At 32.7% G+C, this 15746-nt stretch overlaps 2 protein-coding genes across 2 annotated transcripts; one reads left to right on the top strand and one right to left on the bottom strand.

Annotated features, from left to right (window-relative positions):
- Positions 1–215: 215 nt before the first annotated feature.
- Positions 216–4259, bottom strand: LOC111417352 (troponin C-like). The gene is made up of 6 exons (XM_023049599.2): positions 4088–4259; positions 3323–3350; positions 1990–2133; positions 1472–1591; positions 762–893; positions 216–529 (listed from the first exon to the last, which is right to left on the bottom strand). Exons 1-6 carry the CDS (start codon positions 4088–4090, stop codon positions 501–503), a joined length of 456 nt encoding a protein of 151 aa, XP_022905367.1. The 5' UTR covers positions 4091–4259; the 3' UTR covers positions 216–500.
- A 4555-nt stretch (positions 4260–8814) lies between these two features.
- LOC111417347 (rogdi atypical leucine zipper) lies at positions 8815–10215 on the top strand. The gene is made up of 7 exons (XM_023049594.2): positions 8815–8956; positions 9009–9080; positions 9137–9271; positions 9331–9485; positions 9541–9661; positions 9711–9920; positions 9977–10215. Exons 1-7 carry the CDS (start codon positions 8921–8923, stop codon positions 10043–10045), a joined length of 798 nt encoding a protein of 265 aa, XP_022905362.1. The 5' UTR covers positions 8815–8920; the 3' UTR covers positions 10046–10215.
- Positions 10216–15746: the final 5531 nt, after the last annotated feature.

The raw sequence follows: 15746 nt of genomic DNA, 5'->3' as shown, positions 1-15746 counted from the left end.
GTAGAAGATTTTTATGTTCCATCCTTTAAAAAGGAATGTTTATTAAGTACCCTGATATAGGTATATAAATATTTATCTTTTTTAACAATGAAAGTTTTTGATAAATCACCACCACACATTGCATGCAGAGAAGTCACCTATTTATTTTGTGATATATTTATCTATAATAATTACCAAAGAAATAATGCATAAGTAATTATTAAAAAAAGACGTCATACTTAAAACGTAAATTTTATTATTATCAATACATAATAGAAGTGTGCCAACATAATTATAATAATTCTATTTAAACGTTACACCGCGGTTTTTCCTTGTAAGTGTAATTTATTACAAAAAAATATGAATAAATTGTTATCAATGACGGTACAAATTTTCGAAGGAATCAATTTAATCAGAACTGTGTAGTAATAGGATGAGATGGAGATCTTGCGATCGATTTGAACTTTTGTGTTGTTTGAGCTAAAAAAATAAAATGCACGGATTGGAGGTTGATTGCGTTTTCATTCTCCTGTCATCATTTCCATGAATTCTATAATAGAAAAAAGAATTGTAACCCAACAAAATGTTTGTCGTTAAAGAGGGACAAATAAAATTTTCTTTATTTTTTGGCTACCAATTAAGCGAGGAAATGTATAAAACAAAGCGCGGCCGTCGTCATCTGGCACGGCGCGAAAGCCGTACGATGTTTATGCATTAGAAATCGTAAATTTATAAATAGAGGAGCTGTATATTTCGAGAAAAAAAAACGCTATACACATTACCATCAAAGTCGACGGTCCCCGAACCGTCAGTATCAATTTCTTCAATCATCATATCCAATTCTTTGTCCGTCAGTTGATCATCTAACTCCCTTAGAATTTCTTTTAAACTCGACGTTTTGATGTAACCGTTGCCTAAAACAAAATTATTTTTGGTCGCACGATTAACAACACGCTGTGAATAAAGACCGTTTGTTTCTTTTGATAGAATCATATCATCGTATGAAACAACATTTGGTAAAGTTCCAAGAATAGTTTTAGTTAATATATCACTCCAGTATAATTTTTCTTATAAAATAATATCTAAAGTGTTTTAAAAGTAGGTGAATTATTTTTAAATTAGAAATTATCTTTTAATAATGTGAGAAAATTTTGAAATAAAGTGAGTAAATGTAATAATATTCATTACTTAGTGGTGGTCTTGGCACCACATCAACCAACATTAAAATCCGTATAAATAATTCGGGGAAATGAGGTAAATCCTTCACAAAAAAAAATCTCATATTTTCGCGAGTTGAGTGCATATTGAAATTTTCGCGTCTACATTTCCTTTGCGTTAATATTCGTTTTATTATTAGACGAAGCAATGTGATGGAGATATGTAAATTTACGTTCTGGCATGTCAACGAGTTCGTTATCTATCATTACGTACATAAACTCACTTGGAACATGACCAAAGATGTTGCTGATTGTATTAAATATTTCAAACCTACCTTCTTTGTCATAAAGACGGAACGCTTCTTTTAATTCTTTTTGCATGGCTTCATCATCTTCTTCTACTATGAATTTTGCGGCTAATGTTACGAATTCTTCAAATTCTAATCTTCCAGATTCTATTAAATGAGTTGAAATAATTAATTATTAATCGATTTTTTTAGAGGTTAGGTTAATACTTGAAAGATTCAATAATTATGTGCATCTCTTTTATAACAGAGTTTTTCAGCTAGGTTGGGTTATAATTATTGTGCTTCATCGCAAGACCCTTGATCAGGGTTTCCCAAAATCAGGTCAATCTCGTAACGAGCACAATTCTGCGTTCAACCTTTCAGTTAGTGTTCTAAACATGATCTTGAAAACTTCCGGCTAACTTATTTGATTATGTCTCGCAAACTAATCAGCAACCCCCTTTTTTTTTAAATAGTTTGTAACAAAATTTAGAATCTTGTGATATAAAAACTTGAAGCTGCATTAGCTTCGATTATATTGAAAAAATATAGTATCATTTACTTACTATCTGCATCTACTTCATCGATGAGTTCCTCCAAGATTTTTTTATCGAATGGTTGACCCATAAGACGAAGAATATCTGACACCATATCACATGGTATGCTTCCTGATTTTTGACTGTCGAATGCTTCAAAAGCTTTCTTCAAGACTGTAACGTTAAATCAAATATTGAGTTAACTACTAAATGTGTCTTAACAGAAATTTCTAATCGACTTGATTTGAGTGGATGTATATCATGTCATATTAAAACCAATAGAAGATTTTATGTATCCTCAAAATAGACTTCTTATAAACTAACAGATTTATGGATACTAAAACCGATATGATATTAACGGAATTGTATTAAAATTTAGCGGGCGTTTTTTGGAACTGATTCGATCGTAAATTTCGTTGAACTGCATGCGAAATAGTAATAAACACAAAACGAAAATTGAACTGTTTACAAACACAAAGAAATAAATAACTGACCAATTTTCGTTTCGAAAACTTGGCAAATCGGGTTACTACTAATTGGTTCGCGGTGTTTATTGGTCATTATGAACATTAACGCCTGAAATACGATTTTGAGAATTATTCCAATTTTATTATTAAATATAAACAGTTTATTTTCTCGTTTATTTTTTTTGCACGGTAAAATATGGTGTAGGTGTATCTATTTCGGTTTTTTTTTTGGGTGGTGCTGTCGGAAACGATAAAATCAGTTTGATGGCGGATGGGAAACCTATGCGGTTATATTTAGAGCCGTTTAATGGGTACCGATGGCTCGTCAAAGGCCTCAGGATCCGCAGGCACGATATCCGATTGCGGGACAAGAATAACTTGGACGCGTTTCTTGCTCTAATGGAACAGCTGCACGGGCGATCAAAACATTTCGGATACCACAAATCTACTCCCACCGAATGTTTACTTCACCGCCGTCGCTTGTGCCCCCAATTCTATATCTCGATGCCAACTGTGCCATGTGGATTGTTTCCATACAAATTATACTACTGGTTAAGTCTCCATGGAAAACAATAGTAAAGATTGTTACCAAAAATATATTGAAATCATTTTGGCCAATATGTAACAATATACTTAGTTTATAGTTTCCATAAAAGATGACATTTAAGTTTAAACAATTTTCTAATTTTGTAGCTAAATCTTTTTTTTGAAATTTTTTTGTGTAAAGAAAGTCCACTCGATAAATAAACAAGTCTCTTTCGCATAATTGAATGTTTATTTGATTTTTTCCTACTCAAATGAATTATTTATAGACTGTTTGTTTTGGTACGGATTTGGACCGTATCGGAACTCCACCTCCATCTCCGATCTCGTTTTTTTTTCGTTTTATTACTCACCTGCGAGTTGTTCTGGCGGCAACTCATCCTACAAACAAAAAGAAAATCCTACAATGTCATCATGTTTCGTTCATTCGAACATTATGACCTACTGTACTATTAAGCCAAGCGCCGTACTAGTGTTATTTCGTAGCTTGTGCCAAGCGAGGGAGTTTTCAACTGAACAGGTGTCGGACGTTTATCATGGTAACACTCAAAGCGAAAATGAGGACGTGGTTTTTGATAAATGCCCAATAAATCTGTCGTTGTTTTAAAACGCCAACGGCCTCTTTCAGAATATACTAAATGAGTAAACATTCGTTAGTACCTTTTAACTTTTAAATTTTACCTCGTTTTTCTCGGCTGAAATATTTTTAACTAAACTGATGTGTTTCTAGAAACTGACGTAAATTATCTCATTGGAACACGATTTATTGGAAAGGTTCATCTGATTTTAGAATGTTTACTTTTAATTAATGATCTTAGATGTAAATGGAAAATTTATGAATGCACTTGAACTTTGAGATGAAATAGAATATTTAGGGTTTTGGACGAGTGATTTTAATTTCTTTTTATTTTTGATTTCTAATTAATATAGTGTATTAGTTTGGGTTCCCATTAATTTTTCCATAATTAAAAATTAACTTACCAACACCAAACTTTATAATATTAATTAATCAAAAATAAAATGCCACTGATGTTAAAAGCACAAAGCACATTTAAATAACCAACTATAAAAAGTTGGTTTGTGTTAGTTTATTTTTTTGATCCAAAACTAAATCCTACCATTTTGGTTGTGGAGGGTGGTGAATGGACAATACAATAACGGGGTCAACAATAACAGGAAGGAGTTCTTCGATGGAGTCTGGGCGTAAGACTGGCGTTGGATCGCGCGGGAGAGAAACGTTATTATTTCTGGGTTATAGTGGATTTCTAGAAGCGCGCCAGCTTCGGCCCCCGATATACAATAGAATCGTGAAATTTATATATCTGGCTTTGCAATTGGTTAACCAGTAGTATCTAAACCAATGGCCTGAAAGCGGTAGTATTCGAGCTTACTCTCGCTTATTTTTAGGCGAAATGGTTTTCACATCGAGTTGGACGGAATAAACTTGAGGAAAGTGCGATTCATAAAACGTACTATTTCACATTTAACCCTTGTGCCACAAAAACTCTCTGACATGTATCACATTTCATTACCCTTAATAACTATTTTATTTCAGTTTTTTTCTTGTATTGTCCTTATTTATTCCTTATTTTAATAATAATTTTTGTGATTATTTTTTTAGTTATTTCGAATACCACTAAAATAAAATGATGTAATGTATAAAAATATTCTATTAATAATGATATGATGGAATCGGATCCTTCCGAGGACATTCACGGACGTCACTGTAGTTACGTCTTTCACGAATCGGTTAAACTGGTGCAGTTAAGTTCAGGATAATTTATAAACGCACTCTCGTTGCCAAAAAGCGTTGATAAAATTAATTCACGCCAACTACACCAATGCATTCTATTCATTTTATTGCCCTTATTCAGTGAGATACTCAATGTTTCGATTTCTCTCCTTTTTAATTTAATTTAAATTTTCATCCACAGATTTTACGATTTTGTTTTTGTTAATAATTGTTTTGCTTTACTTATTTCAGCTGCATTGCGAAACATAAACATGTGAATAAATTACTCAAACGTCGAGTGTTTATTTGGGTAAACGTATATTTAAAATTTGGTTACTCGAGCTTACCGGTTATGTACCGAAGCATTCGGTTTGTTTGGATTGGATGTATTTACGCGTACCGTGTACGGTTCATATAAGAATTTATGTCAGGTGTACGAGAAAAGAATGTCTTAATAAATCAACGATGTTAGTGAACATCCCACGATTTAACATTACAATTACCAACAAATCGTGGATATCATCCAACAAATGTTACTTCACGAGATTGCCAACGAATACAATATTACAGAAAGTCAAATAAGTGATACGAGTTTTGGACCTACAAAAAAATTAAAACGAATGTTGATGTGTTAAGTGAATCATGATGCAACAGAGCTTGTTTATAAATGTCGCAATGTGTTCGTTAATTTATGAAACAATACGGATAGTGTATGTGGACCGATTCCAAGAAAGCGAGGAAACAATCGTTCAAAACTTAATACCGCTGGCACCGAAACCCGAAAGAACGAGAACGGTAGACAAATAACACTTGTTTTCTATTAAACAGCTTTAAGAATGCGTATCAGTTGAACTTGCGACAATATTTCTGCTAATAATTGTGTCAAGGATAGGTTTTGAAATTTGATATATAGTTGCTAATATCAACATTTTTCTTAAAATTATTTGAACCAATCTACAAAATCCTTTCGTACCATAATGAATAATCTTAGGTTTTGCTATGAGAAAACTAGATACATTCGATTTATGCCATGTTTCAACCTTTTCAGAAACAAATTTAAAAATGACTCTATTTTCAAACTGTCATTAGCGCTTTTTTCAACATTTACGTTTGGCACGAGCGGAGACAGAGAGAAGTGGTGTCTGTATTATTGATATCATTTGAGATATCAATTCAAAAATCGATTAAGAACGTCGCTTGTCGCCAATATATCACGATTGGACGCGTGTCATTTCGCATTAGAAATGGTCTCCAATCGGCAAGTAGAGTGATCTTTATTATCGAAATCTTATAAGGAAAAACTAGAGAATTTGAAAGACTTCTAGAAAAAAGTAGGGTCTAGACTGGGAAGAAATGAATGATGGTATAATAGCATTGCATGGAAGGGTGCAGGAGGTGAAGGAAAGCCAGGAAACCGAAATCGGGGTGATATAGCAAGAAAGGGATGGAAGGAAATATATAAATAAAATATAAAGAACAGGATAATAACATAACTAAAATACCGATAACATACTGAACGAAATATTTTATATAGCTGTTGTATCAGGACGGTGATAAGGGATGTAAAATTAAAAAGGGGTAGGTTTAAAGGGGTGGATATGAAGAGAAATGATATAACTGGTGTAGAAAGGCTACTGAATAAAGGTACCAGGAAAAGAAAGAGTTTAGATAACTACTCAACCCAATCGGAAATCAAGCCAACCTGAAAGCAATTCAACTCAACCAAAAGCAACCCAATCTGAAAACAAGCCTACATGAAAGCAACCCAACTCAACCCAAAAACAAGCCCACCTGAAAGCAACCCAAAAACAAGTTAACCCAAAAGCAATCCAACCCGAAAGCAACACGGTTCAACCTAACTCGAAAGCCACTCAGCCCAAAAGTGTAAAATGAAGTACTTCTGAAATTGGTACATGTTTCTACAAATTGTTTGAAGGAACGACGAAATCTGAAATAAAATACATGATGGTTCTTTGATACATGTTAATTGAAGCGTTTTGGACAACGAAGCAATTGATGCAGGATTACACAATAAGTCTCAGCCTATTTATCGTATACACAGCATAGTGCTTTGTAAAAATGTTTAACGTTTCAGAAACAAGTTCGAAGTCATTTTGCAATCAGTTTGAGCTTGATTCTGATTACAGCATGTCATTCGAAACACTAACCACTTTTTCAAAAGACGCACGGCTTAACACCAACCCTAAAAGCTACGTACTTATGGTATGATAAAATGTTTGAATAGTATAAGGAGTAAGAGTTGGATGTCAATATGGAATAATCGAAAGGGAGAAGGAGGAACGAGAAGAAACAATTTAACTTTGAAGTTTCAAATTTATATTTATAAATGTTTACAGCGTTGTTGAGTATTTAACGCGAGTTCATTCTAGATATCAGAGTTGAAAACTCAGTAATTGTAGGTTTTCTGTACACTAGGCATATTGCAGTGACTGTAAGGTTTCAAATTTACAAATATTTTTCTTAGAAGAAACGCATTGAAGATCATTATAAAAGAAGCAATATTCAGAATCATTGGATACTACCAATACGCTGACGTAATTCCAGGATGTAATTTAACCCATATCCGGGAAGAGACAAGTCAAGGGCTATTTACATATCACAAAATAAAGCCGACAATAAGATATATATCACTGTTATTGAAAAAGGGCATTAAACATAATAAAGTTGAATTCACTTAGACTAAAAACCTGGAGACAGGTAGATTAATGGTATAAAGGAAAACTGGTAGGTAGTTTCTGTGGATCGACGTCCCGATTTAAAGATGTGATTCCCAAATCGACGAACTCCAATCCTAAGAACAGAAGTGAAGGTTAAATTTATGAGCGCGGTCCCTGGCAAGCTGTAATAGCACACAATCATCTCAATCGTCACACAATTTTGAATAAAGGACGCCGCCAAGTTCTCAATTTGGGAAGCTATACGAAAGATATTTTTTGAACAATATTGAAAATGTTCCAGACAGTTGTGAATAATTAAGTAGCCAGACATTAATCCTCTTGGATAAATGGAAAGTAACGAAAATGGTCGATAATTATTAAGAAAATTATTATTTAAGGCTGTTTAATTAAGGAAACATCACTTTTAATGTTGATTTTAATGTTTAGCCGACAATATCATGACCTTGAGGTCGAAATGAATCGATATTTTATTATATTTTCATAGGCGCACACAAACATTGACTTTTAGTTATTTAAAACATTAGAAGTCTGTTGTTTATTAAAAGAATCACTAATGTTTTGCAAAGTTATGTTTCTGATTATTTATTCCGTGGTGAACGATCAAACTTGATTATTTTCGGCTTATCATGGAACGAAAAATAAGATCTAGTCAGAGAAAGCAATGACTAGATCTTTAGTAGAGTTGGAAATAGCGATGCTGTCATTGTTGAAGCAGCTTCAGAAGAACCCAATAATATAACAAGTGTTGTAATCATCGCAAATTGAATCTTGCTTTCACCGGGTTCAAACATACTTTATATATCTTTATATTGTCCCTAGCATTCATGTAATTGTTTGTTTGTTATCAATAAGTCTAGAAATAACCTTTTTCTTAATCAGAATTTCAATAGTAAAAATTAATACGCAATAATTAGGAACATATAAGCTTGTGAGAATTTTGACGAAATTTTTCCTTTATTATAACTAAACTAATTTAACTCGACATTTGGCAGTGATAAATACCGTAAACCAATGTATTAAACTAATAAATATATCGTTCCTATTCCTGTAACACCAAATGTTCAAAAACATCATCATTATAACATATTTCGTGTTTCCATTGGCATAATAATGTAATAGAAAGAGGGCAAAAATAAGAGAAAAAGTTTTATATGTTTTGGCATTTACTCGAAAATAGATATTTGTCTTCTCAACTAACTTTGTTCCAATTTTTGAGATAAACTGAATCCTTAATGTTTATTACTTGATTCTAAGATAAGTTATCAGGTTATTATAATATGTATCAGCATGTTATAAAAAATACTTTTTAAAGTTATTTTTATTCCCCTCTATGAACATTAATCACAAATGAATTTATTTAGTTAGTTACAGATTCCTATGTAGTGTTAAAAATTACAGAAAACTATGTCAACCTAATGCGCGTGCCTGTAATTTTGACAGATTCCACATGATATTAATCGATCCTGTGTTGACATGTGTTTATTTAATTTAACATATTACACGACGAGGAACGATTAAAAATGAACGATTTTGAGAAAGAAGAAGCTTTAAATTTGGTATGTCCAAAACATTAACTAATTGTACCTTAAAACATCTTTGTAATTTTAGCAAAAAGAATTTGAGTGGGTTCTCCACAAGGAAGTACACGCAGCTTTACAACAAATTCATCAAGTCTTAGTGGTAAGTCAATTAATTATTTTTATTACTTTAATTTTATCTTTACAACCATTTTTTAGGAATGTGCGCAACGATTTCCCGTTCAACTTTATGGAAAAGATAATTCTAATAAACAGGATCGATTTACATTTAATGTTGCACCAGATCTACTTAAATGTTCAGCAGTTTTAACTGGCGATAGTATTACACATGCTGTAAGAGAATTTTAGAGTAAATTTTATAATAATTGTTTTGGAATATTTAATATTTATAGGAGATTCATATAAAAGCTTTAAGATTGGGCCAAGTTGTTAAAGCATCTATACAAGGAGAGCATCCTTGGAAGTTGCAACAAGTTCAAGATGCTGCAAACCATCTTCAACAAGCGATTTATCATATTGATGATGTTGGTAAAAATTATAAATTTAAGCAAGTTCATCAACACAAATTAAAAAATTCTTTTGATAAATAAATCAAATTTTAGATCATCTGATGAAGTTTTACACATCTTGGGGAACATTTTGGGTAGCTTACAAAGGGGGAGAACAAGTCTTATTGTCCCAAGGAAGAAAACTATCGATGATTTAATAAAAAGCAGAAATATGGTAATATTAATAAGTACTTAAAAAACATTAATATAGAGTTTTATTTTAGAAATCATTAGCTCCAAATTTACCGGAAGATTTGGCTATAAGCTTTTATATTCAAAGTCACAAATTAATTTTGGCATCTTACCAGATTTATTCAGTACAAGGAGTTATGAAATACGATTGCAGCCATGCTGAATGTACTGTATCTTGGTTAAATGAAGTTTTAGTTCTTTTTACTGTAGGGTTGCAGCTTTGTCAGCAACTAAAAGATAAAGTGGGTATGAGGAAGATGTGGAATCATTTTTTTTTTAAATGTTTTTTGATTTTCAGATTTGTGTATTTTCTCAGTATAAAGATTTCACAGTTGGGTCTAGACCCAATTCTCCTATTCCAGCATAATCTCGTTGTTAAAGCTTTATCTCTATGGATGCGTTTGTGTTGATGTTTTTAAATTTATTTAAATAAGGTGTTTACGTGCTAACCACTAGCAGATTCTATGAATTTGTTATAGATGTATTAGATGCAAGTATTGATAATGTATGACATAAAATAAATAGTTTTAAGTTTGATTGGCAGTTTTACTGTATCTGTCCCAGGTGGATTTATATTGCATTCTGATAAAACTAATAATTATCTTGACACTATCTCGATTTTGTAATTATTGATCTATATTTTGGTTGTTATTTTGATGAACTTGAATTGTAAAAACTGAATGGAAATTTTTTAGGGATTAAATAAAAGTTAGTCATGGAATTGTAATAAAGATTTAGCAATAATTTCAAAGTCCATGTGATGATTTATTTGATAACATATTTTGGTAGTTATTAATAAAAACATATTACATATAGATGATTATTGTTTTAGCAGATGAGATTATAAAAAAATAACAAGAATAAGCGGAGTCATTTCTAAATGAATCACCACTTTCAAAGATATTCGATGATCCAATTTGTTTTAAAAATATTTATGTAATCTGGGAACCCCAGTTAAGATTAACAAATTAATACAAAAAAATCTTATTAAATTCCATCATAATATTTCAAATATTAATCACGTTAGATTGTGTTATTGTTAATAACTGAACTTAATTGAAATATGTGAATAATTTCGAGTAGATATTCGAATCACGAGCTTTGACCGGTGAGATTTGGTGTGCAATGCAGTTTGCAGGGAACGACGTGGTGTAGAGTCTCACCGGATCGCAGAAAATCAATATAAATTTTCGGTCGCGGCGTTGAAATCAATGTAGGCATCGCCACATAATAAATTATTTTGTCAATTTAAATTCCGAACACGAATTAGCACTTAAAAAGTTTAGCGGCGCAACAGAGCTTTTGTTAACAATTAAATCGAACGACCATAGATGGCGACACTCGTGCCGTACCGGAATCGAAAACCCATAGTCGGACTTCCCCCAACCCGGATCCGACAGCTGCGGCGATCGCGATTGAATAATACCGGCCGTATAATGCGATTGAAATTCGATTGGATTAAAACGGCGCATTTTTTAAAAACAGCTTTTAATTGAAAACTGAAGCGGATTAGTGTCGAATAAACGCGCGCCCGCGCCCCCAAAAAGGATTCCACCGCTACCGTTACGGAATCCAAATTGTGTCGACGTTTTTGTACGCATCCTCTTTTAAAAAGGTATACACTCGTTTGTATAAAACGAATTGTTTAACCACATTCTCCATTTTTTTTTTGTTACAAACTTTTTTGTTTAAAAAAGTTTTTTGGTTATTATCGAAACTGTTTCAAAATTCAAAAGCTCCATCACATTTATCAGAATCACATTGATTTGAAAATTTACATATCGATTTAGATAGAGGTAGATTTCGAACACATCATTCCGCATCCGACCATCATCTATTGCAAGTGCCATCAGATGAAAGAGTGGAAGATGAATCGATCAGCTTCGATTCAATTGAAACCAGGGGACCGGACCCTATTTGACTCCGTCAGCAGAAACGACTACCCGTAGACCACAAATCTCGCTCTCTCTCATTCCGTACCCTCTCGCATTCGATCTTCTTCTTGTCCAATGCGAATTAATCGTACACGACGGAAAAGAGGGGAAAAAGAAATCGTTGCTCGTTTGTACGAAATTAATTAAGCGCCTACAGAGGGCAATTGATACCCGAGGCCATCGCATACGGGACCATTGACATCGCGAAGTCGGTTGTTGTTGTAGTACAAGTACAAACATAATACATCTTGGGCATAATGTGCCGTGAGACTGACGTACTCAAATAACCCTATTTGTGTTTTAGAAAACGCGGACGGAGCGCGAGATAATGGGGTATTGGGGACGGGGTAAAGAGCTTATCAAACACGAAATTCGACCCTATATCAACATACCCTATAGAATAGAACCTTATTACTCTCTAAAATTCAAAGTCCAAGAGAAATGTGTATAACTAACAATGTACAATCAATACAAATTTTCCCTAAATATGTTTATTATGGACTAGAAGAATATGTAAATCGCTAATACTTATGAGCATCAATTTTGTACAAAATTTAAATGTCTGTTATAAACGTCGTTTTGGTATATATTGATAGTAACCAGTTAGAACAAGCGTTAAAGGAACTTGAAAAAGTAGGAAATCACTTAGATTTAAAAGGATAGTGAAATTCGAACATATGCAGTAAAGGTAGTATTATTGATCATGATTATGATCGAAGCAAAGATGAATCCGTAATAACAATATAAAGTTTGACTCCAAAAATATAGCCGAATGAAGCACAGAAATATTGTCTGTATGTTTGGAGATATCAGGAATGAAGCTTAGGAAGCTTATACAAGCATGATGTTGACTAGTAATGGAACGGATAGTGATTTTGCGAAAAGCCGGATATTCGGCATCCCCTTCGGTCGGATATCCGGCATATCTATCCGACCATTGTAATTATAACTTCTGGTGCATTTCTGAAGTGATACCCTACATTGCCACATTATTGCGATATTTGAATAAAAATGAAATTAACAAGAAAGCTGATAAGATATGTCAACTTATTTGGATCCAAGATAGAAAATGAACTTTTTTGATGCTGATTTAACTCACGAAGCAACTCAAAAAGGAGGATACTTTAATTAATAATTGGCGATATTTCCACAAGGATCCTTCAAGAAATGAATTTTATAACGAATTTTGAAAGTTATCGATGCCACATTGAAAATTTTATCAAAACTTCAAATATTGTTTTCTCAAAAACTAAAAGTTATTTTTCAAAACGTGTTGGTTCATTGGAAAGAGGACACTTTTATTAACACTCTGGGAAATTTTCATACTCATACCCCAAGAAATGGATTTTATACGAATTTTTAAAACTTAATCGGCGAAAATTACAAAATTCGAAAAAATTGTCGATCATTTCAAAAATTTATTTTTCAAAAACTAAAAGTGATTTTTCAAAACGGCTTGTTGCATCAAAAAGAGGATACTTTAATTAATGATTGGTGATATTTCCACAAGGATCCTTCAAGAAATTAATTTTATAGCGAATTTTGAAAGTTATCGATGAAAATTGCAACATCGAAAATTATCAAAACTTCAAATATTGTTTTCTCAAAAACTAAAAGTTATTTTTCAAAACGTGTTGGTTCATTGGAAAGAGGCCACTTTTATTAACACTTTGGGAACTTTTCATACTCATATTCCAAGAAATAGATTTTATAATAATTTTTAAAACATAATCGGCGGAAATTGCAAAATTCGTAAAAATTGTCGATTACTTCAAAAATTTATTTCTCAAGAACTAAAAGTAATTTTTCAAAACGGTTTTTTGCATTAAAAAGAGGATACTTTAATTAATAATCGAAAGTGATAACAGCGACAGTTCTGTTAGTAATGAATGTGATGATGAATTATAAGCGAAGAGAAGAAAACTAGACGAAACTGCAATAAGAGATTTTATATATCGTATTGGGGTTGTTACAATGAGGTTGCTAAATGACAAACCTGAAATAAATAAAGTTGTAATCAATGAAAACAGTTATTATCCACAGTGTCCAACACCTAAAACAGATACTAATTCGGCCGGTTTTAAAAAATGGCCGTATAGGCCGGATACCGGATAGTTGCCGGTATCCTAATGTTGACATATGTTGAAAGAGAGTATGACAGAATTGCCAGGGACGATTCTGATGCCATAGGTGATATTAGGGAAGTCCAGAAACGATATTGGAGAGAATTAAGCGATATATTAACATCACGGAATATGTTCAGAGAAATGCGGTAGGCGATGTTGAGAAAAGTTAAAGACGATGTTTGAAGATATCAGAAATAATGTTGATAAGAAGTATCAGAGATGATGTCCAATATCCTTGTGGATATTGGAGACAATATTCAGTTTAGTATGTTTAGTTTGTTATGATGGTTAAGATATTGAAGAATTCAAGGAGAGTGTTGAGAGACACCGTTATAAACACAGACATAATACGTCAGAGACATATTATGGCTACTAAGATATTAAAAGATTCTAAGATAGTGTTGATAGGGATTATGTTAAGATATGTCCGGAACGATTTTGTTGTTTTGTTGATTAGGGACGATGTTGAGATATATTAGGAACGACGTTTAAAGATATTAAAGCTGATAATGATAGATACTGGTGAAATCCAGATAATGGTAGTCCAGGACAACGTTAAGAAATAAAGGGTACAAATCCAAAAGGAACTATTTCCTTTAATTCTTTGGTATGCTGAAGAAAGCCTTCGAAACGGTTGTGTAAAAAGGAAGTGACGATATATGTTTTACTTTTACTACAACTTCTTGAATCATAAAAGAACCAACGAAGGAAGAACCAATTCTGTAATACTTACTTACTTTCCTTTCTCTTCCCTAACGTACCCTGTAATTCTTGTGGAGCCCAGCATAAAAACTTTACAATGCTCTGCTCTGCTCCACATAGTTCATAGTAAACACTGATTTGATTATGTTAAGGTTGATAAGTGGAAAAATAAGAGTGGAGGTTTTATCAGATTAGATAGAGATTAACATTACCATCGTGCGAGATACAATGGGTTTTGATGGTCAGGTGTATTAGAAGATAATAAAGGTTTGAAATATTGGGAAAAATATATTTTCGCAAGTTTTTCAGGTTTTGCCTATAGGATGAAAGCCAAAAACGATAGCTGTTTGGACTTTTTTTCTATCTCTTTTAGTTTCGGAGATAGCCTATGCGGACAACGAATTTGGGACACCTGTACACAGGTAATCTTTTTCTGTACATCAAAACACAACGCTTCAACTATTTTTCAAGATGCCGTTTTAATATCGTCCAAAAAAGTCGGTATCTGCATTATTTAAATCCGTTATGCAGACAAGAGACTGCAACATTCCCATATGCTCGAAGAGTTGTGTACAACGGAAGGACCAATCAGTTACTTGCTAACGTACACTTCCAAGTTTGATGTAAAGTAGCACTTAAAATCTTCTAAAACTATAATTGGGTGCCATGCTTAATTGGTGTACTTGGTATGTATTGTTTAAAAGTACAAGGTCCTCGAAAACCTGCCAATATTTGTAAGCATTTTTGCAGTTTGTAACAAATTTATTAAGTATATCTCATAATTTAGCTACTTATTTGCGTTCCTCACGAATTTCAGCATGATCTAATTGCAGATTACTTAATAACAGCAAAAATCTGTTTGTGGACATTACCAAACGAAATAGTTCTCGGAGTACTGAATAACTTTCGAGAATTCTCAACTGATTTGAGAATTTCTGACATGAATGGGGCGAGTTTTATGGCAGTGAAATGTTCGCTGTTACAACTAGATTATATTTTTCAAATAGGTTGATACTATTCTAACTTGAGGGTCTAAGTAAGTTGGAGCCTTCGAAATGTTATCTTTGACGTAGAACTCAATACACTAAAGAAACCAAATCGCACATCGACCAATAATTTAGCAATAAAGATATTCTGTTGATCACGATCAAATCGTAGTAACAATTTTTACAGTATAAGAAAAGATTAAGAGTCTGCAAAGTAATCTTGGAAATCTCGAAATTTATGGTATAATTATTTTCGTCAGCAATTGCCAACTTTCTATATCGTTGTAAATAATGATTAACGAATGAATAAATTTTCGTTT

This window comes from Onthophagus taurus, chromosome 1 (assembly GCF_036711975.1).
Source record: "Onthophagus taurus isolate NC chromosome 1, IU_Otau_3.0, whole genome shotgun sequence".
NCBI classification, from domain to species: domain Eukaryota; kingdom Metazoa; phylum Arthropoda; class Insecta; order Coleoptera; family Scarabaeidae; genus Onthophagus; species Onthophagus taurus.
The sequence above is the reverse complement of the archived record's forward strand: the minus strand, read 5'-3'. Positions and strand labels throughout refer to the sequence as shown.

What these genes read in the sequence shown, in the direction of transcription:
- LOC111417352 (XM_023049599.2), bottom strand. An exon ending in CGATGAAGTAGATGCAGATA is followed by an intron (nt 1,592 to 1,989) that starts GTAAGTAAATGA and finishes CTCATTTAATAG; the next exon opens with AATCTGGAAGATTAGAATTT. An exon ending in CCGTCTTTATGACAAAGAAG is followed by an intron (nt 894 to 1,471) that starts GTAGGTTTGAAA and finishes ATTTTGTTTTAG; the next exon opens with GCAACGGTTACATCAAAACG.
- LOC111417347 (XM_023049594.2), top strand. Translation starts at nt 8,921, where the DNA reads ATGAACGATTTTGAGAAAGAAGAAGCTTTAAATTTG. An exon ending in AAGAAGAAGCTTTAAATTTG is followed by an intron (nt 8,957 to 9,008) that starts GTATGTCCAAAA and finishes TTGTAATTTTAG; the next exon opens with CAAAAAGAATTTGAGTGGGT. An exon ending in GGTAAAAATTATAAATTTAA is followed by an intron (nt 9,486 to 9,540) that starts GCAAGTTCATCA and finishes ATCAAATTTTAG; the next exon opens with ATCATCTGATGAAGTTTTAC.